This window comes from Elaeis guineensis, chromosome 7 (genome assembly GCF_000442705.2).
Source record: "Elaeis guineensis isolate ETL-2024a chromosome 7, EG11, whole genome shotgun sequence".
NCBI classification, from domain to species: domain Eukaryota; kingdom Viridiplantae; phylum Streptophyta; class Magnoliopsida; order Arecales; family Arecaceae; genus Elaeis; species Elaeis guineensis.
Genome location: NC_025999.2, coordinates 9,701,400 through 9,729,131, shown reverse-complemented (window position 1 = coordinate 9,729,131; position 27,732 = coordinate 9,701,400). Strand labels below are relative to the sequence as shown.

Here is a 27,732-nt window from a genome sequence, read left to right as displayed (position 1 = left end):
CGCTCGTTCCCCCCTTCCTCCTCCCCGCTACCTTTCTCTTCCCTTCTCTCCCAAACCCTCTCGATCGAAGCCTTCGATCCCTTCCCTCATCGTTTCTCTCTTTTTCTCGCTCTCCCTTCTTCGCTTCTCTGGGGGGTCCTGTGCCGCCGGTCGATCCAATCCTCAATTTGATCTCCGGGAAGGAGGAGTTTGCAGGCCGTGGAAGCGGAATTTTACGGTTTTGTTTCGGTTTCTTGGTTCATTCCAGGTGTTTTAGGGCATTCTATTGGCATTCTGGGTTCCGGTTTCCGGCGCTTGGAACCCTAGATCTGAGGTTTAGGAAATCGAGAAAGCAATTGGGATCTCTTTCTTTCGGGCTCTGTCAAGATGTTCTGGCGCATGACCGGATTGTCCACGGCTTCTCCCGTAAGTTTGAAAGCTCCCCATGTGCCTTATTTTGAGTTTCTTGCCCTGTAAATTCTGTTTGCTGGGGTTTGGTTGTGATGCCGTGATGCGAAATTTGGATTTCTCCTTTATTTATGAATCCTCCGAATTTGGAGAGTTGGATACTGTATTGGGTTATGTTGTTTTGTGTGGTTATTGTGGATATAGGGTTCTGCCTGGAAATTTTTCTTTTGCTGGCGTTTATATCTCCATTAGTCAAAAATAGCATCTCCTTAAATTCTTCATATGATCTTCATGATAAACTGAGTTAACTAGTTTGTGCTTTTGAAGCTTTGGTGTTTTCATCTCGCCTTTCTCTTCACATTGAACAATTCAAATTCTGGAAAGAAAGGCACCAGAAGGAAGAAATGCTATCATGGATGGAGTCCGATAGCTCACTATTTAAGACAGGCGCTACAGAGGAGTTTGTAGAATGATTAGGGTAATTTTGTTGAGGATAGAGTGAAGATTGATAAATAAGTATAAGATCTGTCTGTCACGCTTGATTTGTATAAATGGCTGGATAAAGCATATCAATCACAGCAATGTTATTAGCAATTCTGATGATTGGTTCTGCCCTGATTGCTTTTACCTCTTCCCATGAAAATATGCTACTGAACATTGCTGCATGAGTGATCTTTCTTCTGGTTTAGTTTGTTCTATAATGCTGTCTTGCAAGGGCGTTATCTGTCGTTTGCTGTATAGACGTAATCCATATGGCTTCAATATACCACCCATTTTGGGGCAGCAATCTTTTATTCCTCCAATTTATGTATTTGTTGCTCTTCTTTGAGAGCATGTTTGGTATGGGGGAGCTGGGCATTAGAATGGGAATGGGAATGGGAATGAGTGACTCACGTTTCAGTTGTTTGGTTGGAGGGAGCCTTATTCCCATACCGATTCCCGGGGTCTCTCCTAATATGTAAAGCCCATTCTAATTTTGATTTTGATTCCAGTCACAACCCAAACACATTGGAGGATATGGTCATTCCGATCCCCATTCCCATCAATTTTGATTTTGACTCCAGTCATGAACCAAATGCGCCTTGAGTTACAATTGGAAGCCATGGCCATGATGACAGTTGTGATAAATGACTCAATGAATCTAAAATTGCCCATTCTTCTACTGCGGTGAATGAGTGGATCTCAAAGATTCTAATTTGATGGTTGCATTTGTTTTCATCACTTTGCTGTACCAGCACTTTTCATCTTAGTCTTTTTGTTACTCTGCTTACTTCTTTCTTAAGCACTATTTGTGTTTTTCATCTCTTGATTATTCTGTGGAAATGATTATATTACATTTTTGTGATGGCAGAAAATGGAAACAGAGTTTACGGATGCTCTGTGTTAATCTTGGAAACAGCACCTATATACTTCAAGTTGCTAATTTTTTGAAAGAATTATTGGGTCTGAGATTTACAATTTGCAGTCGCTTTCATTTTGGGGCATCTTTGTTCATACAGTCAGACAGCTGGATAAGTTTGTAAATTTGGAGTTATTCTAGTGGTTGTCAGCTACATCATGATTTAGGGTTTAACTGCTTGTTGTGCATCTCTTTCTCTCTCGCCCCCTCCCCCCCCCCCCTCCCCGTGTATCTGTGTGTGTTTGTGTGTAGCCTTCTTCTCCATGGCCGCCCCCCTACCCCTGGGGGAGGAAATGTGATCAGTATGTGGTTGTTTTAACCTCCATTATTTCTTTGAGTTCAATATTGATATTTATAACCTATGTGTTTCTCACATTTATCCACTGATTTGTTTTTTCAGGCGTCTTTACCACATATATTTATCAGGAGATATGCCTTTTTTCATTGTATAAACTTTTTTGCACATCATCCATTGCATCCTTAATCCTGATGTTCAAACTAAGTTCTTTCGAATCATTTTTTGATGCAAGGATTTTTATCTTTTCTGGTGTCACAATGAAAGACTTCACTTTTTTATTGTTGTGATGCTATTAGTTCAATAATCTATTAGTAATGCAGGTTCATTTTTTCTATTTTGATTCATTTTAACTTTATATTTAGGTGGATACCATTCTGGACAAGGAAAACTTTACTTTGGAAGAGCTACTTGACGAGGATGAAATAATTCAAGAATGCAAAGCACTGAATACCCGTCTTATCAATTTGTAATGAGATTTTCCTTTCTTGACTTTACTTTCCGAGAGTTCGTTGCTTCATTTACTTACATTTTATAAGTGATACCTCATTAATATTTAGGTATATTAGATGTTTACTTTAGACATTTTTGCCACTTGTCGTTCATCCTTTTGGCCACGTGAACTGATAATTTATTTAAAGATTAAAAGGAGGCAAAACATTCAAATTTAGAGGTAGAAGAAAGGTGGATGTTGGTCTTTGCTGGAATCTGTTGCAGCATAGAAAAGATTAGTTTATGGATTGAATTGAAGAGTAAATATGTTAAAAAGGTGACGATCACATTTTGTGATTTTAGGATTGATGGTCCTAGAGGATTCAGGACTTGCACCTTGAAGATAGTCCAAGGAACATGATTTTCAAAATAACAGAGGTGTACTTGTTAGAGATGATTGACCCTTTATTGAAAAACTCGGGAGGGCTGGTATACCCACTTACAGTTTCCCAAGGAGCTCCTCCTTCTAAAAGAAAGTAAATTTTCTGCTTTGGCATTTAAGGTCAGCAAATAAGTAATGGGCCCTGACCTTTTTCTCTACTCATTTGTCTTTTTCCTTCTTGTTCTTCTTTCCCTTGTCTTTTATACGATGTCTTCATGCTGTCCTATTGTTGATGAATCCGATGTTCTTTTTTTCTTTTAAAAAATTGATTTTCACTATATGTTCTTGTTTTAAAAGGAATTATAAGGCAGTAAAATTCTTTATGCTAATTATTGTTTCCTCATCCAAATAGTTATACTTCAGCAGGATCCATGGGTCAATCAGCATTTTTGGTTGGTTCAATAAGGAAAATAATATCAATCTAGAGAAGATACGGAAACTAAAAGAATTTTCATTATTTATGATATTCAGACAATGATATTGAAAATCTGGTATTTATCAAATATTGGAAATAGTGAAATACAATAGGAATAGTACAGTACAGTATTAAATTTGCATGAGCTAAAGATTGGAAAGCAGGTAGATGTAGTCTTGGTGGAGGTCTTAATTAGATATTCCTACCTAAATCAATTTGGGTTTTTCCTTTTTTTTTTTGATTTTTTATCATGTCTGGGGGTAGCATCTGGGATGATAAATACATCATTGATATGAGATATGTTGAATAATTGGCATAAAATTTCTAATTATTGAAGTAGTGCTTGCTAATCTAATTACTTTTATTTTCTTTTCCCATCTGACCTATCCTTTTAACACTCTTTCAAATAGTTTGTTGAGCTTTTCGTATGCTAAATTCAAGAAAGATACTGAAAATGGAATTATTTAATGTTTGGACTATTTTAGGAGAAAGTACACCCTTGCCCTCCTTCCGTTCCAAAATTAAAAAGTTGGATGAAAGGAGAAGAATGAGGGAAAAAGAGGATTATACGGACTTAAGGTCAAGACATTTATGGCTCTACCAAGATTTTAAATCTTGTGGGATGGGACCATCCCGGTTTTTCCTTGGAACGGGACGCGTTGCTATTCCGTCTTGTCTCGTTCCGACACTTAGAATAGAGGATGTTCCAAGACATCCCGATTGGGACGTTGGGACGCTAGTGGGATGGTCCTATCCCAATATATGGGATGGTATCCTGTCCCGGTATCTCGCAGGATGTCCCGTTGGGACTTGAATCTTTGGGCTCTGCATTGAAAGATGAGAACATTACCATCTTTATTGGTAGCGGTTGAAACTACATTTTTGTTAGCATGTGTTTTAGGGTACTCTCTTTGGCAGATTGTACCAAAATTTGGGACAATAGATAGAAAGTTTAAGCAGGGTAAGCTTTAGATTCTTACAAGAAGAGTTAATCAAATGGTTGTTGACTGTGTCAGCAAGTTAAAACATTCAGTGAGGTTTAATTTTTATTACAAGATGGATAAGTAAAGCTACACAAATGATGTAATAGATATTTTGAATATTTCAAGGAACTTTACAACCATTAAATCAGTTTAACTTTGGTGCCATTTTACTTATCTTTCTATCATTTTTTTATGTAGTTTGCGAGATAGGGCTCAAGTGGAACAATTACTTCGTTATATTGTAGAAGAAGCTCCTGAGGATGCTGAAAAGAAACAGGCTTTCAAGTAAATTGCCACACACTGGCATGTGAATTTGTTAATATGTACACCTTCCTACCTGTTGTTTTATTTGTTTGACTTTTGTTCCGTGGTGTTTTATAGGTTTCCTTTTATTGCATGTGAGATATTTACTTGCGAGGTTGACATCATACTGAGAACATTAGTAGAGGAGGATGAGGTAAGTTCATTTATAATCAACTCTTCTGTTTGTGTACGTATACATATACAGCTACGCATATACCTCATACCTATGTTTTTCTTCGTTGTTAAAAATCTGTTCTTGCCCAATTTCAGTTTGTTTTAAGCATTATTTGTTTTTCTTTTTAATTTACTCTAATTGCCTCTGGATTTTTTTGTTGTCATGCAGCTGATGAATTTGTTGTTCTCCTTCCTGAAACCAGATCACCCACATAGTACATTATTGGCCGGTTACTTCAGTAAGGTATTCTTCAATGTTGCTTGATGCATGGATTAAGTACATTAAGAAATAAAACTCTGAAATATGAGAAGTCTGAGACTATTTTAAGTAAACAAACTTTCCCTTCACACCTGCTGTGTTGCTTGTGCTAGGTTGTCATATGCCTGATGCTACGGAAGACAGCCCCCCTTATGAGTTATGTTCAGGTGATTCTTTTATATTTTAGAACTAAAGAATACTTTGATCCATTAATTTAAATGGTTCTATCTTTTGATTCTCTTTATGAATAACTAAGGATTTTTAGTTATTGCAGTTGTGAATAAAAATGTTTAACTTGATTTTATCAAAACCAAAATCCTGAAAATAAATGGATACCATGAAATGCTATAAAACTTGCAAGAGCAGTGACAAACTGTGTTTATCATTTTTCTGTAATATGGTTTCCCATCACATTGCAACTGAGTCCTTTTGCAATCGCTAAAGACAAGTATTCCTGTGGAAAATAAACATGTGCATGCACCTACTTTTCTAGAACTCAAGGATGGGTCTCCTTTCTTCCTTTTCTCTTTCTTGATTCAGCACTCTGGTTTTGGTTGTGAACAATCTCTTCCTCTTCGGCATAAAGGCCTTTTATTTATTTTTGGGTTGGGGGGGGGGGGGGGGCTTGTCTTTTTATTGTCATAATAAGCCATTTTTCTTGACATTACAACTTGCTTGGGGTGTCTTCACTTGTGAATTTCAAAGAAGATGTACTAAAGCTCAAAAGGTTATATTGAAATAGAACATCCATTGTGCTGTCTTATCCTGGTGATGATGTGTGAAGATTAGCTTTGATGATGTTATTCAATAGTTGCATTATTCCTTTTGCTGGCAATTGATAAAATGGTGGTGATTATTCTGGTGGTGTTTGTATATAATACTGGACTCATAGTACACACCCATCTTGGGATTTTAATGGCTATGCAATTTTGCCGAAATGGTGCTTGTGAAGAATGCATCAAAAGACAACCCACTTGCAGTAGAATTTCAGTCGTTAGTCAAAATTATGTCCATTAAAAAAAAGAGATTAGTTCAAGGATCTTGTTGTCCAACACATGCTTTGATAAGCAAAGCATCGTAACTTAGCATGGGCAGGATTCGAACATCTTGACTTTGTTGTGTCAATCAATCTGTTGTTGCCTTTTGTTTACCTTCTTTAGCTAGGCCTCTCTGCTCATATTTGGGATTCTATTGCTGAAAAGGGGACATTTACGTGGATATCATTTTCTCCACTCATCTGATCTAAATGGAAATCAGATTCTAGGAGACTCTGATACTTATCTAGTGACATGAAAAACTTGGCAGGAGCTGTTTTTTGAGGAAAAACATTGATCGATGGGAAGTACTGCATAATTAGTCCTGTAAGAAGTCATGAAACTGTTCTCTTGTCTCTCTTGTATATGTGGCATAAGAACAATAAAAGAAACATTGTATAATTTGGTTGAGATGCTGGAGGTAATTTATAAGTAGAGAGATTTTCTGAGCATCTTTAGTTTTGAACATGATCTTGTGCTAATGCTGTTTCATGATGCTCATATGAACAAATGAACTGATAATCTGATTGGATTGTTATGAGGGGTTGATGGGGCTTAAGACAAACATGGCCTTTTTTGATGGTGAAGGATGTTTTGGAAAAGTACCCGATTTTTTTTTTTTTTTGTGATATAATAGTCTCTGTAAGTGTCGTGGACATCTCCAGCTTGTTTGATGATGCAGGCAGTTGTATCAAGGATTTATCGATTGAAAAGTTACATATGAGATCAGCAAATCTGAATATACTGGACATTATTCTTGTCAATGAAAAACAAAAGGGGGACTAGAGGCAAATGCTGGATATGATATACTTTCATGGTCTTACAGTACACTTGGAAATATTTTTCACTTTGGTGCATGAGTTGTTTTGACTTTTGATGGAAGGACAGAGCTATTTGGAAACATGGGGCCAAGCTAGGCTGTATAAGGGAAGGATAACCTGGAGGGTGGAAACAAACCCTTTTTATTGGTTTTGAAATGGACTTTTGACTATTGGATCTCTTTCAAATTATGGTAAATTAAGGTGGCTATGGGTGTCTGGGTACTTGTGTCGGTACTTCATGGAAGCTGTTCTCATCTCATTAGACATAGTTGCTTTGGTTAGTGATTACTTTGATTTCAGAGGACTAGACTGACCCGATTGGATCTGGAACATATGTGTAGCATATTTGCTCAAATATATTGTTTTAATTGGATTCTTCCATATTGATTTGAGGTTGGTTAGGAATTTCTTTGTGCAATTTTATAAGGAGTTTTTTCCTATTAGTTAAGATTCATTAGGACATGATAAATTGTGCTTTTTGTATATAATCTCTGTCTGGTTAAGTTTGATGAGAAGCATTGGGCATCTAGTTCTTCTAGGTTCATGAGCTCAAACTATATGAAACTTGTTGACCCATTTTGTTATTACCAAATCGTGATTACCAAATCGTGATTTATTTTTCTTTTTCCTGCATGTGTAACCTGGCTTGCTTTAAGAAGGGGAAAATAGAGAACAAACTAGAAAGGGAATTGCGGTTGATGGTGTGATGGCCTGATATTTTTCCTGGCTTCAGTAATTCCAAAAATATATAATTCACTGATGAATTTCCTTTGGTTTCAGCAAAATTTTTTTATTCAGTAGAAGAGGCTCATAGGCAATGGGTTACACAGTGTGACTAGCACTTGTCCAAATACTTATAACTTCCCAAATTAATCCTACTTAAAAAAGGGTAGTAAGTCTTTTGTAATTCTCTTTTTCAGCATAGAACAGCATGTTTGCCTGTACAATATGCACACAGCATGTTTCAGATTGGCGGTAGGATTAAAATCATGTGTTCTTTGTTGGCCTTTCATCTTGTTTAGCTTTTGCTTTATCCCTTCTATGTTTAATGTTGGGTTCTACTCTATGTTCCTTTTTATTTTAGCAGAACCTCTTTATAGGGCATTAGGATTAAAATTGTAGTTTCTTTCTTGGCCTTTTGTGTTGTTTATCTCTTTCTTTTTAGCCGTTGTATTTTTACCTGTGGGTTCTACTTCTACATTCTTTTTCCTTTTATAGAACCTCTTCAAATTCTTGTTTTAGAACTGTAAATAGAAGACGTGAAGATACCTTGCCTTGTTAAAGGCAAGCTGTTGCCTTCTGATATCATGTTATGGCATTGGTTCCAAGTTTTTGCTGCTATTAATTTCTCCACACTATAGCTAAGTGAGGTAGAGTAATAGCTATGTAATTGTAATCTTATGACTGTATGATTAGGTGGGACTAAGCACGTGTGCAGTTAAATTGGTTGTGCAGGAATAATGAAAAAAATGGTGCCTGGAAGGGAGGGAGGGAGGGAGGGAGCAATATTATTTCTTGCTCATTCTTGATAATAATTTTCAAAGGGGCCTTTGCAAATTGTCGTTTCATGTTTCGAAACCAGTGGACATCTTGGTGCAGTGGTTACCATCATTTGTTGGGGGAATGTAATGTTGCAAAACATCGATCTCTTCATTGTCTGTAGAGTGTTACTCTCTAGTAATAAGTATTGAGAAATAACTCTCAATGTTGATGATAGCCTTGTATTAGGGCAAAGCAAGAGCAAAATTTGTGTGGAGCCCCTTATCCTGCATTTTTTAAAATTCTTTTTTAGTTTTATTCTCTTATGTTCATCAACCATTAGACTTTCTTTTTTTGAAAAGAAATTGCAGTTTTATGTTAGTTATTTTCTCTTAACATTTCATATAAATTTGCATTGCATTGTAATGACATCTTGTCTTGATGAATGTCTAGGGCCATCCAGAGATAATCTGCCAACTTGTTGATCTCATTGGCATCACATCTATCATGGAGGTTAGCCATTCAAAAGTTGTGAATATCTATCTAGCCGACTGTGCCCATTCTAATTAATAAAAAAACTAAAAGCCGTTCTCGTTATCCTCCAATTATTCTTCAGTTTTATGTACAAATAATCAAGACCTCACTTCTTCTATCGACTTTTCAAGCAGGTACTGATTCGGTTGATTGGAGCTGATGAAACTATGTATTCCAACTACACGGATACAATGCGGTGGTTAGAAGATACAAATGTTCTTGAGATGATTGTGGATAAGTTTCGCTCATCGGTAGGTGTCTTGGTGGTGTTATACTATATATTCAGTCTTGTATAATTTACTCCTCGAAAAGGAATCTGTTCATGTGCTTTTTATAACATAGATGATTGTGGATAAGTTTAGCTCATCGGTGGGTGTCTTGGTGGTGTTATATTATATATTCAGTCTTTACTCCTCGAAAAGGAATCTGTTCATGTGCTTTTTATAACCAATTGTATATATGAGGTTGTTATGAACTAATCTGGGAATGTTACTTAGACCTGAAAGATGAGAACAATCATAAAGCTGTGGACAGGAACATATAGACTTCATGCTCCTTAGTCAAATGTTAAAACTTAAAAGCTGTAATATAACAGCATGTCTAATAGATCAGACAGAGGCAGAAACTGTCAGATTTTGTGAGATAAAAAAAAAAAAACTGCATTTTAGAATTTGATGATAGTCGCGAAATTTTGTTATATGTGGTCCATGCAAACGCTTGCAGACAGTTTATTTTTTCAAGAATCCATCCAGAATGTTAAAATTCTATGCCGAGAAAACTCACGGTTTATTGCTTGTTTCTTTTTTTTTGATTTTTGGTTATCTATGGGCAGATTACATGTCTTAATGATGGACAAATATGTCAATGCTTATCTTTTAGAATGCAATTTCTTTATGTCAGGCAAATGTGTGAATAATTAAGAGGACATGGATCCCCCCCCCCCCCTCTTTTTTTTTTTTTTTTGGATTTTTTGGTGAGCATGCCAGTTATCATAGGTGGGAACTGATAGAGCAATTTCACCATTTAGTTATCAGATTCTTTGGAAGAACTAATTTACACTAGTTCTCCTTCTGTGTCTTCTGGTTGTATTTCTCATTAGAATATGCTTTTGAGTTAGAACACTGTATATAGTATAGGTTATAGGTTCTTTAGACTATGCATGCCAGACATAAGTGTATTTTATCTTCTTGACATGAGTTTAACTCATATGTGTTTCTTCTCTGTTTCTATTAACATATTTCTGCTTCTTACTATTTCTGTTTTACAGATATTGTCTTACCTCTAATCAAAATTGTGGGAGCCTTTTGTTCCTATGAAATTGAGGCATGATTGTGTTTGTCTTATGCTGAAAATTCTCCAGGCATTGGACCTTATATTTTCAAATCTGGTTATGGATACGAGTAATTTATATATGTGTGTATATGCGTGTGCATAGACGTACATATACATACATATACATATGTATGTACTCACACACACACACACACACGCACACGTGTACACACACACATGTGCGTGTCTGTTGTATGTATTTATGTAAGTAGTATGTATGAATATCGAGTTAGGCTAGAATGCTTTTGAAAGCATTTGGCTTCAACTGCTTCCTTGTCAGGAATAATGGATTTTGCAAAATGTAAATCAATTCTGGTGATCTTAATTTACAAAATTCAAATTGTTTAGAAACCAAAAGTCACACTTTTGAGGTCATTTGCCTATGCATCAATTGAAAACAAAATCGACCATTTCTACGGTATGATATCATGTTTCATTTTGATCTATAATTTAGAGACATTCAAATTAGCAAAAATTTGATCTGTATATGTTTTAAAATGTTTCGATCAAGATCAACTGTTTAGAATTGTAAATTACATGGTTTATGCTGTATTTTTACTTACTAGCTATATTTCCATTGTTCATTTTTTGTGGGTTGGATGCATTGGCAAGAGACCTCAAAAATAAAAAAAAAACCACTTTTCATTTTATACATTTTAGAACATGATCGAAAATAACAAAAATGTTTTCATTTTATATAGTTTAGTTTAGATCATGATCATTGGTTCACCTTGAGAGGTCCTCCATTGTTTTTCTGACCAGAAAGCATTTGGAGCCAAATTCTCTTATAAGCATCCAGTCTAACTCTAGTTACATGTGTATATATGTATTTGTATACATGTATGTACATATGTGTGTGTATAAGATGTTAAATGTTATTTTGGGCATGTATAGTGTCATCATGCAACTACAGTGAACTGGTTGTTTCCAAATTAGTTTTCATATCATAATTCACTATGATACTATTTGTAGGTATATTGATATGTATATATGTATGTATGTGTGTGTGCGCACACGCATACAATATGTTAAATGTTATTTTATACGTGCATACTGTCCTTGTGCAACTATGGTGAACTGGTGGTTTTCAAATTAGTTTTTAATTCACTATGAGACTACTATGATAAATTGATAACGGTAGGTGATAACAATAACAACAAGCTTATCCCATTGAAATGGGTTCAGTCTTGTCATACAACTCTAGAGGAAAGCTCCATGGAGGAAATGAACATGATCTTATAGTTCGCTGTGATGCTGGTGCCACCCTCTGATAGATCATGTTGACAATCCCTGCTTAAGCTGGTTATCCTATCACATTAGAGAGGAAATCACCTTACAATAACTTGGGCTTTTTTAGTATAAGGAGGTTGACAACTTCCACATCATTATGGTATCATTGTAAAACATTACTAAAGATCATTGAGAGATCCACATTTCTTATTGTAAAATTGAGCTTTCCATCAATTAGCGGATGTTTTCTCAGTTGTAATTTAGAGTATTGATTGAGTTGCACATTTGGACATAGGTGTTCTTGTGTTGCCATTGAACATGGCTCTACATTTCTTAGAAATCGTGATTGAGGCATGTTCTGTTAAAATTGTAAAGCCTTCTTATGAAGCAATGCATTATTTTGATGTTTTAGATTCAGTTTTATTTTAACCTTTAGCATTAATTGAAAGAAAATTTATTATCTTGATTGCTCAAAATTTCTATACCGATCACCTCATTTGTAATACTTTCTTGCCTTACTTGAACAGGACTCTGCTGAAGTGCATGCCAATGCATCAGAGATTCTTTGTGCCATAACTCGATATGCTCCTCCAGGTCTTGCTGCTAAGATTTGCAGTCCAAGGTAACTTTTTCTTAGGATTTTTAGTTGTCTAACACTAGCTTTTCATAGATCTTATCAATGAGTTTTAACCTATTATTTTTTTCTTGGACCTTTAATTATTTTTATTAACAACCACACTGTGATGTTAAAATGCAGTTTTGTGGGAAGATTATTTCGTCATGCACTGGAAGATTCGAGACCTAAATCTGTGCTAGTTCACTCATTGTCTGTATGTGTATCTTTGTTAGATCCCAAAAGACTACTATCATCTTCCTATCAATCATTTAGGAGCCAGCTGAGTCATGGTGCGATGGTTGCTGCTAGTCCTGAGACAGTTGATGGCATGTTGGAGAGCCTAGGTAGGTGGCTGCTTCTGTTGGTGGAACGCTGTAATTTGAAATTATAGGCATTTGTTTAGGAGAATTCTGGTTTTATTATCATAAAAGAGCAACAGTTTGTGTTTCAAATTATGGAATCTCAAGGTGCTCGAGTTGAGTCGTTGTGACACAGCGGTTAATTCTTGTTCCAACTTTTGGTGGCCATTTTCCAAAGTTTGACATCCAGTATTTTTGACTTTTGTGGCCCATTTATCCTTTATTAATAGTTTTGTGGGTTCTTTGTTTCTTTCCTCACAACCTTCGTGGGGTTCTCTTTGATTTTTTGGTCCACTCTAATGTTCCACAACTCCAATGAGGTTATGGAATCAGACCTTATTCCAGTTTTGACATTGTAAAATATTGGACGATACCAATTATTCATCTATTCAGCTAACTAATTTGATACTACTTGACACAATTTAGTGCAATTCAGTCTGATAAATATTAGGTGTGGGATGTGCTTCTTTTTGATAAACCTTAGTTTTTGGCATGGCATTATTGCCTTCATTCCAGTTTTCTAGGATTTTCTTTTTGGGGTGCTGTCCATGCTTTTATTTATGTATTTATGCTAGAGTGACACAACACCAATTTCATTAAAGTCCTGCTTTATGATATTATGAACACATTTATAAGGCTGCTTGGTTGCCTGTAATTGGGAGGTTGCAGTGGGCTGCAGTTGAATTGTAGGTGCCAAAAACAAGTGTTTGGATGCCCGTAACTGCAACTGGAAGCTCCAATTCAACTGAAAAAACTCCAAAATTCGAGTTGCAGCCTTGGGTTGCAGTTCCAACTACAAGGAATCTAGAAATCGAGAAAGCCCAGTGGAAAAGGTTCCCTATTGCTCCAAACCATTCCCCTTCTCATTCTCCAATGCATCCTTGTAATTAAATAATAATAATAATATAATATTATTACTGAATTAGTATTATAATATTATTATCACATTAATAATTATTATCAGATTATTATCATTATCATTATCATTATATTATTATAACAGTAGTAATATCATATTTTGTAATATTAGTAATATTATGTTATACTATTATTATATTATAATGATATTATTATATTAGTATTTAGTATTGTACTATAACATTTTATGTTGCAATATTATAATATATTACTATTATGCTATGTTATATAATATCGTAGTGTATTTCTATTATATAATAACATTTGATTGTTATTAATATAATAATACTATTGTTATTTTTATAATATTAATTACTATTATTGTAATATTATAATATCATTACAATATTGTAATCTATATATAATGTTATAATAATTTTAATTGCATATAATAGATAATATATAATAATTATTAGTTATTATAATGCATATGATAAATAATATATCTAGTTATTATAGTATCAAATTATTTTATATTCATCTAAATATTATGGTAATTATCCATACTTAGCCAATGATAATTTATAGCAATAATATTTTTTCATTACAATTATAAAAACAATATGATAAATATTATATAGTATAATAGAAAGTGTAAACATCAATATTTCTTAGAGGGTAATCTCGCTAGCCAATGGCAGGGCAACAATATCTTTTTCCACATCAAACAAACAAATAGCTGTAATTGTATTAGCAATTTTTAATTATAGATAATCAAAAAAGTCCCTTTTCTACAACTGCAATTCCAATTTCAGGCAACCAAACGACCCCTGCATGTATGTGTCTTTATGTTGAATATTCTTTGTGTTGTTGCTCCTCAAATCAAGAATACTTATCTTTTCTTATGATCATGGTGGTCATATTGTTAATTTTTTCCCACTTGAAAATATGTGAACCTATTGACCATAACATTATATGGTTATAATAACTATTATTTTTCTCGTTCATTTTTTAACCTTATGTAATTCTGAACTCTTTTGAAGCTTAACACAGTAATTTTAATTACATCAATATGCATAACCATGACAATAGATAATATAGTTGAAAGTTCATGTTGCATATTTCTAGATATATTTCTTCCCATATCATTATCTTTAGAAATTTGTACTTTGATGTGTATATGTATAATCACTATCTCAGGCCTCTGCCACGTACCAACTTTGATTGTTAAGTATATCATTAATTTACTGTTATACCCTTTGAGTTGCCATTATAATATGCATAGTGCCATAGTTGGGGACAATTGCTCATTATTTTTATGTCAGTTTTCCATATCTGCTTTTTAATTCTAAAGCATATTAAATGTGATTGTCATGATATTGCAGGTGATTTACTGAAGTTGTTGGATGTTTCTTCTTCTGAAAGCATATTGCCTACCACATTTGGAACCTTGCAGCCTCCCCTTGGAAAGCATCGTTTGAAGGTATTGATTTATAAGACTCCTGATTTTCTTGTTTTTCTTAGTATATGGTGTTAGGTGATATGAGTTTAACTTTGTAATCCTTTCTGATAAGTTCAGGTTAGACACTAATATGTATGTCCAACATGGATACAAGATATTGTCTTTCCATAATGGACCTGTTAGTTAAATAAATTTGAAATGCTTAAGGCATAATGAATTGTTTAAAAAAGAAACCACTGGACTATCATAATTTTTTTTTAATAATTCCCCTTTCTTACAAATGCATTTTTATTCCTAAAAATGGGAGAGTTCTAGGAAAAACAACAGCAGTATACTCTTAGATGGTTTATGATACCAGCCTCTATGGAGTAATGCATTCAACTACTATGGTGGATTACTTGTTGGGCTTCTAGTGGATTAGGTTGAGGCACTTCCAATCTGGAAACGATTCAAAATTAATCTGGTCCAACTCGAACCCAAGTTTTTTTTTGGGATTAGGCTCATATTCAAGAACATGACCCATTTCATATGTAGATTGAATTTGAATCCTTGAATTGTGTATCCAAATCTGACCTTATCTGATTGAAAACTAGTATACTATGTATTTCAAAACCCTCCTTGAGTATAGGAAAGTAGTCTTCTACTCATGACATAATTTGTCAGTAATTTATATTGTTGTTTATAACCATGCACAATTATCAATCAAATTGGATGTAGAATATGTTTTTGATAAGGTGTACACATTGGTTGCAATTATTTTATTGCATAATATGTTTATGATATAATTAGGTAATCTATGATAAATGTTTGTTATGATTTATGTTTTGATTATTTTCGACTCTATTTGACCAGAAAAATCTGGTGGATTAATAAAATATAATATTAAACCTGATCAGGTCCCACCCTGAAAGGAAATAGGATAGATTTGGATTCAATTGTTTTGACCCAATTCAAATATGGGTTGGGCTTGGGTTGTGCCAATCCTTGATACAACCCAACCTGCTTGCAGCCCTAGTACTTGTGTTCAGGAGTATGGCTTACCTATCTTACATTTTTCATTGCTATCAGTCTATATTTGGAGAGCACTTAAAAGTTAAAACAAAAACAGAAAACTATTAGATGCATTTTTTTCTCTGATAGAAAGCTTGACTGACACATTAGAATTCCTAATGAGTGGAGTATTGCATAGATTTTCCATGGTATTGCAGCTCAAAAATGGTTGTTTTCTTTTCCAGATTGTGGAGTTCATCTCTGTTTTATTGACAATTGGTAGTGACTCTGCTGAAAAGGAACTGATCCGGCTAGGAGCCATGAAATGTGTTATAGATTTGTTTTTCGAGTAAGTTCCATGTCTTTGAGAATATAAATTCTTCTGTTGAAATTCATAAAGCTTAATGTTGAAAATTCATGATAATTATAGGTACCCCTACAATAATTTTTTGCATCACCATGTGGAGAACATTGTCGAATCATGCTTAGAGAGCAAGAATACCCTGCTAATTGAACATCTTCTTCATGACTGCGACATTGTTGGTAAAATTCTAGCAGCAGAAAAACAGTCTACATTGTCCACCAATTCAAGCAAGGTAACTATATATTGCTAGGATGCTTAGCTATCTGTGTCGTGTTTTATCAAACCCTGCACCTCCTCCCCCTTTCCCTTTCCCATTGTCTCTCCACAAATGTAAAACATATATATGCTGAAGATGTTTGGTAAAACCATGTATGTTGAAATTTATCTTTGCAGCCAACAGTATCTGCACAGGGAAAATCACCTCCCAGGATTGGAAATGTTGGTCACATGGCACGCATAGCTAACAAGCTTTGTCAGTATGCAAATAACAACAGCTTAATCCAGACGTACTTGCAGGTTGATCATTCTCACTTGTTCATCCTTGACAAATATTAACTTATTTTATCTTGCATGATAATTGATTATTGTTAGTTTTGGAAGTAATATTCGTAAAATACATGACCAACATTCTAATTGGAAGCTCTAATTGTTATGCAGTAGTTTTTTTTCCACCACATGGACATTTATGTCCTTGTTATGCTTCATAGTTCACATTTTAACCATCTCCTGGATAGTTGTTACATATTTAAAATGGCCGTGGCATAAAAGCATTTCTTGAGAAAGACTTTTGAGTTATTTTCAAGATTTCCAAAGCGCCGCTTATTTTCAAGGAAGGATTATGAATTTATGATGATACTTTATTGAGACTCTTTATACTGATATTACTCTTTCCAGCAAATCCATTATATGGACGCTATATTTGTAGACATGTTGTAAGTTGAATAAACTGTCTAGCATTGTGACAGTCAGTTATTTGTTATGTTCTCTTATGGCTTCTGCGTGCACAGTTCTTTCAGTTGCATTATAATTCTGAAGATTGTTCTTATAATCTAAAATCCAGTGCTAGTTTTGCTTGGGTGTTTATATGTTGTTGGAAAGATTTAATCTACATAACCTGTGATTTATTTACAGGAAAATAGTGAATGGGTTGAATGGCATGCAAGTGTCTTGCTCAAACGAAATGCGGTGGAAAATGTCTATCAGTGGGCTTGTGGGTTGGTCTCTTTGCACTTTGCTTCTTTTGCTTATGTTTATTAATGTTTCTTTTATTTCCAGTAATTTTCCGCCTTTTCATTTTAAATGTTCGTCTTAATGAAAGTGAGATTATGTACCAAAACATTAAGAGAAAGACCAAGGAAACACTCAACCTACTTTGAGTGTCATGTGGAAAGAAAACTGTAGATTATGTGAAATTTGTATCACTTGAGAAGCAGTATTGTGGCATTTTGAGGATGTGTTGTAGGTCTTTCTGTGCATCAAATTATGGACTGACTACAGTACCTCTTTGTTATGATTAATGATATCCAATCTTCTATTGACCTTTGAACTACAGAGGGTTGATAATTTCATATTTGTGAACTATAACAAATCCAGCATGCCTTTGGATTTTTAGTTGGTCCTTGTTCTTGCAATTTGTGCTTTACAGATGAAGCACATCTCCATGACAGCTTTCTGATCTTCTCTTCATCTAGTCTTTGTTATGTCTATAAGCATCCTTTGATGGTTGTTGCCTTGTTGAATTTGTTTAAATCATGGAATTGCTTAGATAAATATTCCCATGTTTCTCCCTTTTTGCTCGATCTTAAATCATATGATCAGTTGGAGTTGGTCCTCTTCTGAGTATTAGGTCTCCAAGTGTTAGAGTAAAACTCATGGAATAGGGTTCTTAAAACTCGATGGTGTACACGCAAGGTGTGAAGTCGGTCAAACAGGTCAGTTTGACTGAGCAAGACCAGTCTGAAATTGACTGAAACTTCTGGTTTTCTTAAGCTCTAGCAGAAATTGATCGAAACTTATTTTTTGATCTTTTTTAAATTTTTGTTTAGCAGGTACATATGTCCAATATTTTCTAAAACATCGGTATTATACAATATCACATTTATTGAAGGCTGCAGTGATCTAATTTCTATTATTTTTGGCTAAGCTTTTGTTATTATAATGTGTGAGAAGCAATCTTGATGCGTGCCTTTACTAATTAGAAAGCATTGTATTGCTATGATTCTTTTTCTAAATGAGTTTTCCTTCTTTCAGAATAAAATTACATATTAAAATTTCAAATAGTGAAATTGAATAGGGTTTTATTTGGACTACTTGTCATGCATGTGCGAATGCACTTGGTTACTAATAAGGATTTCAGATGTATATATTCTTAAATATAGTGGGGAAAAATAATAGTATGGATTAGGAACTATTTTGTTTTGCTTATTAAATTTTTTAATATTTATTGGTACAATTTGTTCTTAATCTAGATAAGTTTTGCTATGGCTAGAGCTATTATAATGCATATGTAGATAAGTCTAGCATTTTTTTTCCGAGAAAGTCCAAGGTTATTTACCATCCATGCCTCGGATTTCTCCTAATGAGATGGTTCTAATTAACCAGCTGAGCCAACGACTTTTGGCAAAGCCTAGCATATTTTAAACCTTTAAAGCGGAATCTAATTAAAGTTATTTTTGGAATTGAAAACTATGAAATAAAGCTGTTTTTGAGATTATTAGTTATAATGCATGTGTAGCTAAAGTGGCCGCTAAGGATCTTAGATTTGGGATAATTTATCTAAATCTAAATTTTTGAGTAATTAACTAAATCTAAATTTTAAAATATCTAAAATAATTAGTTCATAACTAACTAAAATCTAATATATCTCACTTTCCTATCTAGTTTCAGAAGTATCTCTCTTTTTTCTCTCTTGAAATTGTGGAGATTGCCAAAATTGCCAGAATTGAAACTATCTAGAGGATGGAAATTGAAACCAAGTTCCAAAACCTTGGGTGTTCGTGATCCAAAATCCTTTATCATTATAGATGTGGTAAGGTTTTTTGATCATACATTCTCAATGTAGGTAGCAAATTGCTTTTGTTCTTAAAAGTTTTTTTTTCGAGTCCATTCTAGTTATCTGTGTAACTAAATTGAACCAAGGCTTATGGTACCGTACCATATTGGGTGGTGGGGTATGCCGTACCATGCCATACCAGTACTGGTATGTGGTAGAGGGGACGTATTGACACTCGATGTGCCAAACAAGCCCCGTATTGACACAGCAATATATTGGCATTGGTACAGAGGCTGGTACTAAGCAAATCTTGAATTGAACGCTTTAGTATGCATGTGAACTATAGGCCCAATAGAATGGTCTTACAGGAATTTCTAGGAAAACATGGTGTATTTGGCTCTTTTGGACCTGAGCACCATCTTATACCTCTCATGTCTCAAGTCTTGTTTGGTGGAATAACTATACAAAAAAGAGAATTAGAAATATTATATAGTTTGAGGAATAAAAATAGTTTTTGTTTGGATGACACTATGTAATTAATTTCTAGAAATGAGTACTTGTTGTAGCCAAGGAAATTAAAAGGATTACTTTGTGGGCAAGCTAATTTGTTGTTAAACAAACTCGATCAATGCTAACCATAGTGGAGTGTGACGGGCGACTTGGCAATATTGGGGTAGTTGGATCGATGCTTAGTTGCAAGAATTGGGAGCGGATATGGGAAGCAGGTACCTTATATTTGGTGAGGAAGTGCTGTAGAAAGTAGGTGTGGCTTCAAGATTTTGGAAGATTTACAAGCCGGGTGCATCCAGCTAGGTAGAAGATTTTGGTTACTAAGGATTGATATAGGGGGGTAAGGGTTGTAGTTGGACGGAGGATGGCAAGGATATTTAGAGGGGATCATGTGGTAGTTGGGCAGGGTGGATGTTGTCATAGGGCTAAGCATTGTTACACACTTTTTCACTACTAATGAATAAGATGAAGGTAGAGGAAAAGAATGGAAGCAAGAGAACAATAGACTTTATTTTTTTCTTTTCATTTCATTAAAGGGCATAAGAATGCAATGTTTAGAAACTAGGTGGACATGCTTCATTCGACTTGTTTGACCTCACCTGTCAACCTTTGTGGATCGGGTCGGATCAAAACTTGAAGATAGAAAAATCCTATTTAACTTGATGAACCTAGTGGTTTAACTGTTTGGAAATGTCTGGGTTAACTAGTGAATAGAAGAGAGAATGAAGAGGAAAGAATGTGCTCTACCTTGTCTTTCTTTTGGGGAGGAAATAGGTGAAGCCTATCCCTAGCTAGGGTTCACCAAATTGTCTCAAACCATCTGGTTCGAGGTGTGCCGAATTGTATCAATGGTCGATTGGGACAACCTCAGCATACGAAACGAGAAACCAACAAGGGGGTGAGGTAGAAGGAAACAGAGTAAGAGGGAGAGAGGGGGGAAGGAAGGAGAGGGAAAGAGAGAGGACCTTTGAAGGCCATTGGAGGGCAGTCGAGCTCATTGCGCCGTTGCAAAGCTTGATGGAAATCAGAGGCTGGCGGAGGGAGGGAAGGAGAGAGAGAGGGAGAGGAGGTTGCCGGAGGCCTCCAGAGGGCTGGCAAGGCCACCGTGCTATTGCCAAGGCCAGTGAAAGCTGGAGGAGTGGCTTTGCCCTTCTTTTGATCGAAATAGGGGCTTTGACCCCTGTTTCATACTTTTTTGAATTTTATCGGGTGAAGTCAACAACTTCATTTTTTTTTGGAATTTTTATTTGAAGCTGAAAACAGTGAAGTTAGCAACATAGTTGTGTTGTTGAGTTCATCCAATGAAATTAAAAAAAAAGGTCTAAAGCCCTATTTCAGTCGAAAGAAGGGCAAAGCCCTTCCTCTGGCCTTCACCAGGCTTGGTAGTGGCGCGACGGCCTTGTCGGCCCTTCGACAGCTTCCTCTCCCTCTCTAGCTCCAGCTTCCATCGAGCTCGACAGTGGCGCAGCGAGCTCGACTGCCCTCAAGCGGCCTCCGGAGGCTTTCTTCCCCTCTTCCTCATTTGTCCCCCACCTTTGTTTCTCTCTCTCTCTTCATCTCCTATTTTCCTTTCGTCCTCTCTGTGTCAGTTTGGATCTGGTACGGAATGGCATAGGGGTGTACTGAACCATACTACTGGCTGACCAATTCGGTTTTTAGCATTGCATAGCGGTCCTTGTCCCCACCATCAGGTTGGGTTGTTAGAGTTGGATTGAAAGCAAGGCAATGGGATGGTTGAGGGGAGGTGTGACAAAGGGAGGTCCTCTTTTTTCTTGGTGGTCATAGGTGAAGGCAATGCGGCCAAATCTATTAGGTAGGCAAGGTTGTTAGATATGTTAGGGAGGGAGATGGCATGGCTGGATATGGTAAAGGGGTCGATAAGGCCGAATCTAAAGGAAGGATGCATTGTGGCTGGATCTGTTAGGGATGGAGGTCACACGTTTGGATCTCATGGGGGATGGTTTTGTGCTCGAATGTGGTTGGAGATTGCTTTTCCTTCCCTTATTTCTCTACTGTAATCTTGTTTTGGGGCTAGAGAGAGAGAGAGAGAGGCACTCTTACTAGAAAACTGGTGGTTGGGTGGGGTGATAAGATACATGGGATTGGTGGGAGACTAAAATTAACCTAAGCATAGGTGTCGGCCACGTGACCCACTATTTACCAGCAATTGAAAAGGGAACTTTGGCCAGACTATCGTAGTGGCTGTCTTGTTCAGTTGATCTGAACATTGGGAATAAGATGAGGGTGATATTGACATATGATTGCAAATTCATACTTATAAGCAAGGTTTGCGGAATCGGTACCGGTGGCCGTATCAGCCGGCCGGCGGTACGGTTTGGCATGCCTCTGTTCCGTTCCGAACCGAGGCAAACTAACAAAGGAAAATGGAGCTGAATCGGAGAAGAAAAAAAGAGAGAAATAGAGAGAGAGGGAGGAAGAAAAAAAAGGGAGGGGGGTCTGTCGGAGGGGCCGTCGGAGGGCTTTCGGCGGGTCGTCGTGGCCCACCGGCGTCATTTAAAAAATGATTTTTTAAAAAAATACGAGAAATAGGGGCAGATCGTTCCTGTTTCACGCCGCGGAGCTACGGGAGGCGTTTACGCCGCCGGCGGATCCCCCTCCCTCTTTTTCTTCTCTTTCTGTTTCTCTCTTTTCTTCCTCGGCACTGGTATGTGTCGTTTTTCACGTTGCAACCATCTCGGTTCCCCGCCGGTACGGTTCGGCACGTCCCGAACCGACTGGTTCGGGATGGTTCCGCAAACCTTGCTTATAAGCATAAATGTTCTCCCCCTTATGTTTTTAATCTTTGAATAATATGATTAAAATAAATTTGTAGTGATATCGCATATATTATTATTTAAAGAATCTTCTTTTAATTCTACTATTTTGCATGTTTGAAATTATGTTTCTTAGGCATATGATAATTTAGGCGTCATTTGGCATTCTTTTATTTTTCTTATTTTTAAAAGTAAAAATAAATATTTTGCTTTCATTTTATTTCTAAGTTTTTTTAAAAAGAAACCTGTTTAATATAGACAATTAATTTTAAAAACACAAACATGATGGTGGGAGAAGCAGTAGTGGCGGCGACAGAGAATTGATGCCATAATGTTTTAGTAGTGGCGGCAAAGATGAGGGTGCTAGCGATGTGGTGACGATGGTAGTGGGGGTGGGGGCATTGATAATTTGGTGGTTGTGGCAGTTATGGCATTGTGGCAAATATTGTTAGTGGCAGTGATGCTATGGAGATGGAGAGATAGCAACAATGGTTGTGGCGGCAGTGATTAGAGATGCAATCAAGCCGAGTAGTTAGAAGCTCAAGCTCAACTCAATTAAAAACACTCAGGCTCGAAAATTTTGTCTCGAATCGATTGAGCCTTGATATCTCAAGCTCAAATTTGTTTCGATGAGAAAAAGACTACTTAAGATCGACTTGATTCAAATATCAGCTGGGCCATATTCAAGCTCGAATTCGAGCCTTAGCCCACTAATATTATATATATATATATAAATATATATTAATATATATATTATAAATAAAAATAATACTATTAAAAATATATAGAATTTTGAATAGGCTTGCAGGCTTTTGGGTCAAGTATCTTATTACTTGAGCTCAACTTGAAAAACTACTTGAGCTACTCGAGCTTGATAGTAGCCGAGTTGAGCCAAATTTGGATTTGAGTCGAGCTCAAATAGTTCACGAGCAGCTCGATTTGTTTGCACGCCTAGTAGCGGTGGAGGCAGCGGCAATGGTGGAGCAAATGATGGCGGTGATGGCGATGGTGGCGTGCTTTAATTTTTTGTAGTTTTATTTTTAAAAATAAAAATAAGAAATAAAAGTGATGTCAAATAGGCCCTTAATTTTTGTTATCCTTTTATTTGTGCACCTTTATCTACAATTACTTAAGCAAACTTCTTGTATGCCTATTGTTTTTAACACTTTGAAAGATTTTCCTTGATCATAATATGCAAACTGTTAAACTGCATAATATTTATGATTGTACATTTTTTTTATATGTAGTTCGTCATTGCCTAAATCATGTTGTTTTGTGTCTTTAGAACTACAATGTATACAAATAAAAATAAAAAAAGAAATCAGTATTTGTAGGCTGTAAAACAATTGATTTTAAAAACAATTTACACTTGAATACACTTTTTCTTAACTTTAATTAATTTTATTGATTTGTTCCTATGCTTGCACCATATTACTCAAACAATGCACATGCTTACCAGTGTACAGTATATAGGATTTTATAAATTAGCAAATAATTCCAATTAATTATATATGAACTATCAAACTGTATATTTTGCATACAACAGTATACAATAGAAGATTCTTTTAGTAATTGTTAAATAATGTTTGATAGTTTCAGGAGAAACAGATTAAGCAATAAATATATGTGCCATGTATAAATAAATTCACATGTGATACACGTACATAGGCACACATGTATGCCCATGTCTCACCAACACCTCTCCTATTAGCAAAGGCCATGCTGGCTAATTTTTGTTAATGGAGTGTTCCACCCATCTATTTTTTTGTCATGTTTGTTTTCAAAAGGCAGAGCTAGCAGACTGCAGTTGGCCAACTGGCAGCAGAACCAATCATGGAGAGCAAGTGTCTCTTCCTGTCTCAGCATAACCAATCAAATCATATACATTGGGGATGTAGGGTGTTGCTTAAAATTTTTCAAGCTGGAAGTATTCTTCAGGAAATTTGACTTTCTAAAACCATACTCATTTGCATGTGTTAGAGGTTCATAAATCATAAATCATGTTTCTAGCTTGAACTTCGCCTGTTGGCAGCATAATCAATCATGGAGAGCAAGTGTCCTTTCCTGTCTCAGTGTAACCAATTGAAATCATACACATTGGGGAAGCAGGTCTAGCCTTAAATTCTTCAAGTTGAAAGTATACATTGGGAAATATAACTTTCTAAAACCATACTTGTTTGCATGTGTATTCGATGCTTATAAATCATGTATTTAGATTGAACTTGGCCTATTGGCAGCAGAATCAGTGATGGAGAAGTGTGTCCATTCCTGTCTTAGCATAACCAATTCAAGTCATATACATTGGAGCTGTAGGTCTAGCGTAAAATTCTTCCAGCTGAAAGTATACTTTGTAAATAACTTTCTCTAACCATATAGTACGGTTTGGGAAATAACTTTCTGTAACCATACTTGTTTGCATGCATGTTAAATGTTTATAAATCATTGTTTAGATGCCTTCTGGCATGATTTTCCCATATGTTTGATGCTTTCTGTTGCGCTTTCTAATTTGGCTTGTTTAACCATAGGTTAGTGTGTCAACAGCTACATCAATGTCCCTGAAGATGAATTTTATTTTGATACTTTCTGTAGTGAGCAAGCTTGCTTTATTCATCATTTGTTGCAGGCGTCCAGTTTCACTACAGGACCGAGGGAGGGATAGTGATGACGAAGACTTCCGAGATAGGGACTATGATGTGGCAGCACTGGCTAGTAACTTGAGTCAGGCCTTTAAATATGGGATTTACAGTAATGATGATATTGAAGAGGTAAAATGCTTGGATGTCGACAAATGACCTTCATTCTCTTGCACTCATGATGATGTTAGTGTTTGCACTGAGATCAGTTGAATTTAAATTAGTATGTAGCAATTCATCAATGGCAGTGCTTTTGGTTAGACTTTTTATGTTCTTAAATTTTTCATGAACTAGAATTGTTTTTCGAGAGTCAATAAGGAGGTTCTGTCAAACTTGGCTTTTCAAGGGTAAGCTTGACATGGGCTGAAATTGGTTGAAATCTTGATCTTTTGTCGTTGAAAATTAATGTTAACAATAACTTTAAGGAATGATGATCATAATGGGTTGCTTCATAGCGCAATGATTGAGGAACTTACCTTAATATTTGGCTTTGAGAAAGCATGGAAATGATCGGTTCTTTCTTCTGATCTGTTGCAAAAGCACGAAAAACAGCTTCTCAATCTTATACACAAGTGGCTTGAAAAAGCTACCTTATGTTAACTTTGGTAGTTCTTACCTATAATGTAAGACTTTGTGTTATTTTTCTTTTTTTTTTCTTGCACTTGTAAATTAAGGTCAGGATGATCTTGTTATGCTTGCATTTAGTGAATGCACTAAATGTGATGTTGGAAATTCATTAGGGGTGATCAATACATGAGCCTAAAATAACATGATGTTGTAGCACGCAATGTGCAATATCAACATGGTATTGCAGATCTTACTAGCTACCTTGTAGTTGCTCTTTTACTTGTGTCTGGCAAATTTGGTTGATCGACTGAATTTTTTTCCTTTTAGTAGTAAATGAGGTTGAAAACCAAGTATTCTTGCATATTTTTTTGCCCACAACTGCTTATCTATTTGTGCAATGGATGCAGGCTCAAGGAACACTTGAACGAGATGATGAGGTATGGTCAAGGCTGTTATTCCTTCCAGTTTTGTGATCTGTTGTTGGAATTCATCCAGTAATCAATTTGATCAAATGACGTGTCTTGATTACAGCTTTTGGGTCCTGGTATAGAAGTTATACAAGATTTTATTTGTTTTTAATGAGTTTTCATGCACTGATTTCTTTTTTGGCTGGCTAATTGCATGAGCACTTGAGCCTTGTTGTTTATATCTAAGTCAGGATATTAGACAGCATAAAAATCCTGCCAAAAAGATTAAACTTCGCACCTGCATCGTCTGTTAAGTGTTTCTTTTTGTTCAGTAGAGCAAATTACAATGATACTGAAGAATGGTATTCTGCAGGATGTTTATTTTGATGATGAATCTGCAGAAGTAGTTATTTCATCGCTTCGTTTGGGGGATGACCAGGACAGGTAATTCGTTATCTGTGTGCAACTCTGAAATCATTATTCAACATTTCACTTGGCTGACCAAAAATAATCTGGCCCAGTTCGCTCTTCACAAACTCAAACTGGTTTGCTTTTGAAGACGACAAGACAGCTCATGATCGTTCAACTGGTTCTCTTGCTTCACCATCACCCAATTCAGATGAGACAGCACTTAACATAGATGAGGCTGATGAGGTCATTGTTGGTGAAAATGATGATATAATTGACGACAAAACATCTTTACGAATGTCCGAGTTAAGTACCACTCCAGGGGAACTTGAAAGTGTGATTTTGGGAAATGGTCCCATCAAGGAGTCCATAGAAGACTCTGGAAAGTCGAGTTTAAATGAAGGTGACAAGCCACCTGAGTGGGTTGCATGGAGAGAGGCATTGGAATCAGGTAACCTGCCTGATATCCATCGAACTTCAGGCATTCCAAATGGTGAGCTTGAACAAGATGAAGATGAGCATGCTATTACTGAGGTTACCTCAGATGGAGGGAAATGTTTGTCATCATCAGGGGATTCAGAAGTAGAAAGGTGTGGTGACGATGCAGATGGATTGTCTGGGTCAACTGGTGTGGTCACTGAAAATTTGCCAGAATCTGGGAACGCTGGTCTATGTGCCCGTTCATCTGAATCATCAAAGTCTGTTAATGGTGATACAAGTTCAGAGTCATTGATCAGTCGAGATGCAGTTGAGGATGCAGAACTTGAGAAGAAAGCTGCTGAGAATGTGGGGAACTAAAATTTAGCTGGGCATCTGCCATATGTTATTCTAGACCAACCTGGCAGTGCAATGGCGCTGTCAGACATTGGTGGCCTGAAGGTTGCTCGCTGTAACTTTAGAGCCTTGTACATCTTGGGAGAAGGCTTGTTGTGTAAGGGCTGATATACTAATTTGCCATCCATCGTTACTAGCACTGTGCAAAATGACAGCCCTGTCTAACCTCGGAAAAGTACCGGCAAGATCTGGTGAAGCTGCTTCTATATGTTCTTTTCTTTGAAATTTTTGAAATTGATTGGTGCCAATCACGTTGGCAGGTAGTTAAAGTCTTACTTTGCTGTTTCTGGTCTTTGTCACGCTGTGATGCATAAATGGTTAAATGCCCGTTCAGTTATGGAAATAGACAGTTCCCGGGTTTCTCTCAGGTAGGGCATTTGTATTCCAGACAAATCAATTTTGGTCTCTGATGTTACTATTATATTAATTATTTTGCGTA

The 27,732-nt window shown here is 36.0% G+C and overlaps 1 protein-coding gene across 2 annotated transcripts; it reads left to right on the top strand.

Moving 5' to 3' along the window:
* Nucleotides 1–29: 29 nt before the first annotated feature.
* LOC105049096 (uncharacterized) lies at nucleotides 30–27,732 on the top strand. Of its 2 annotated transcripts, XM_010928652.4 has the most exons (19): nucleotides 30–405; nucleotides 2,447–2,550; nucleotides 4,552–4,638; nucleotides 4,735–4,810; nucleotides 5,000–5,074; nucleotides 5,203–5,256; nucleotides 8,877–8,936; nucleotides 9,092–9,208; nucleotides 12,047–12,141; nucleotides 12,277–12,479; nucleotides 14,738–14,835; nucleotides 16,050–16,153; nucleotides 16,235–16,400; nucleotides 16,562–16,684; nucleotides 17,300–17,382; nucleotides 25,068–25,209; nucleotides 26,052–26,081; nucleotides 26,425–26,495; nucleotides 26,573–27,732. In XM_010928652.4, the coding sequence occupies exons 1-19, from the start codon at nucleotides 367–369 to the stop codon at nucleotides 27,255–27,257; spliced, it is 2,412 nt and encodes an 803-aa protein (XP_010926954.1). In that variant the 5' UTR covers nucleotides 30–366; the 3' UTR covers nucleotides 27,258–27,732. The 2 variants fall into 2 exon arrangements, 1 of the variants encoding a protein (XP_010926954.1); XR_002165126.3 differs by lacking the exon at nucleotides 26,573–27,732 and having other exon boundaries at nucleotides 177–405; nucleotides 26,052–26,188.

What these genes read in the sequence shown, in the direction of transcription:
- LOC105049096 (XM_010928652.4), top strand. Translation starts at nt 367, where the DNA reads ATGTTCTGGCGCATGACCGGATTGTCCACGGCTTCTCCC. An exon ending in TGGATAAGTTTCGCTCATCG is followed by an intron (nt 9,209 to 12,046) that starts GTAGGTGTCTTG and finishes TTACTTGAACAG; the next exon opens with GACTCTGCTGAAGTGCATGC. An exon ending in TGGCATGTTGGAGAGCCTAG is followed by an intron (nt 12,480 to 14,737) that starts GTAGGTGGCTGC and finishes ATGATATTGCAG; the next exon opens with GTGATTTACTGAAGTTGTTG.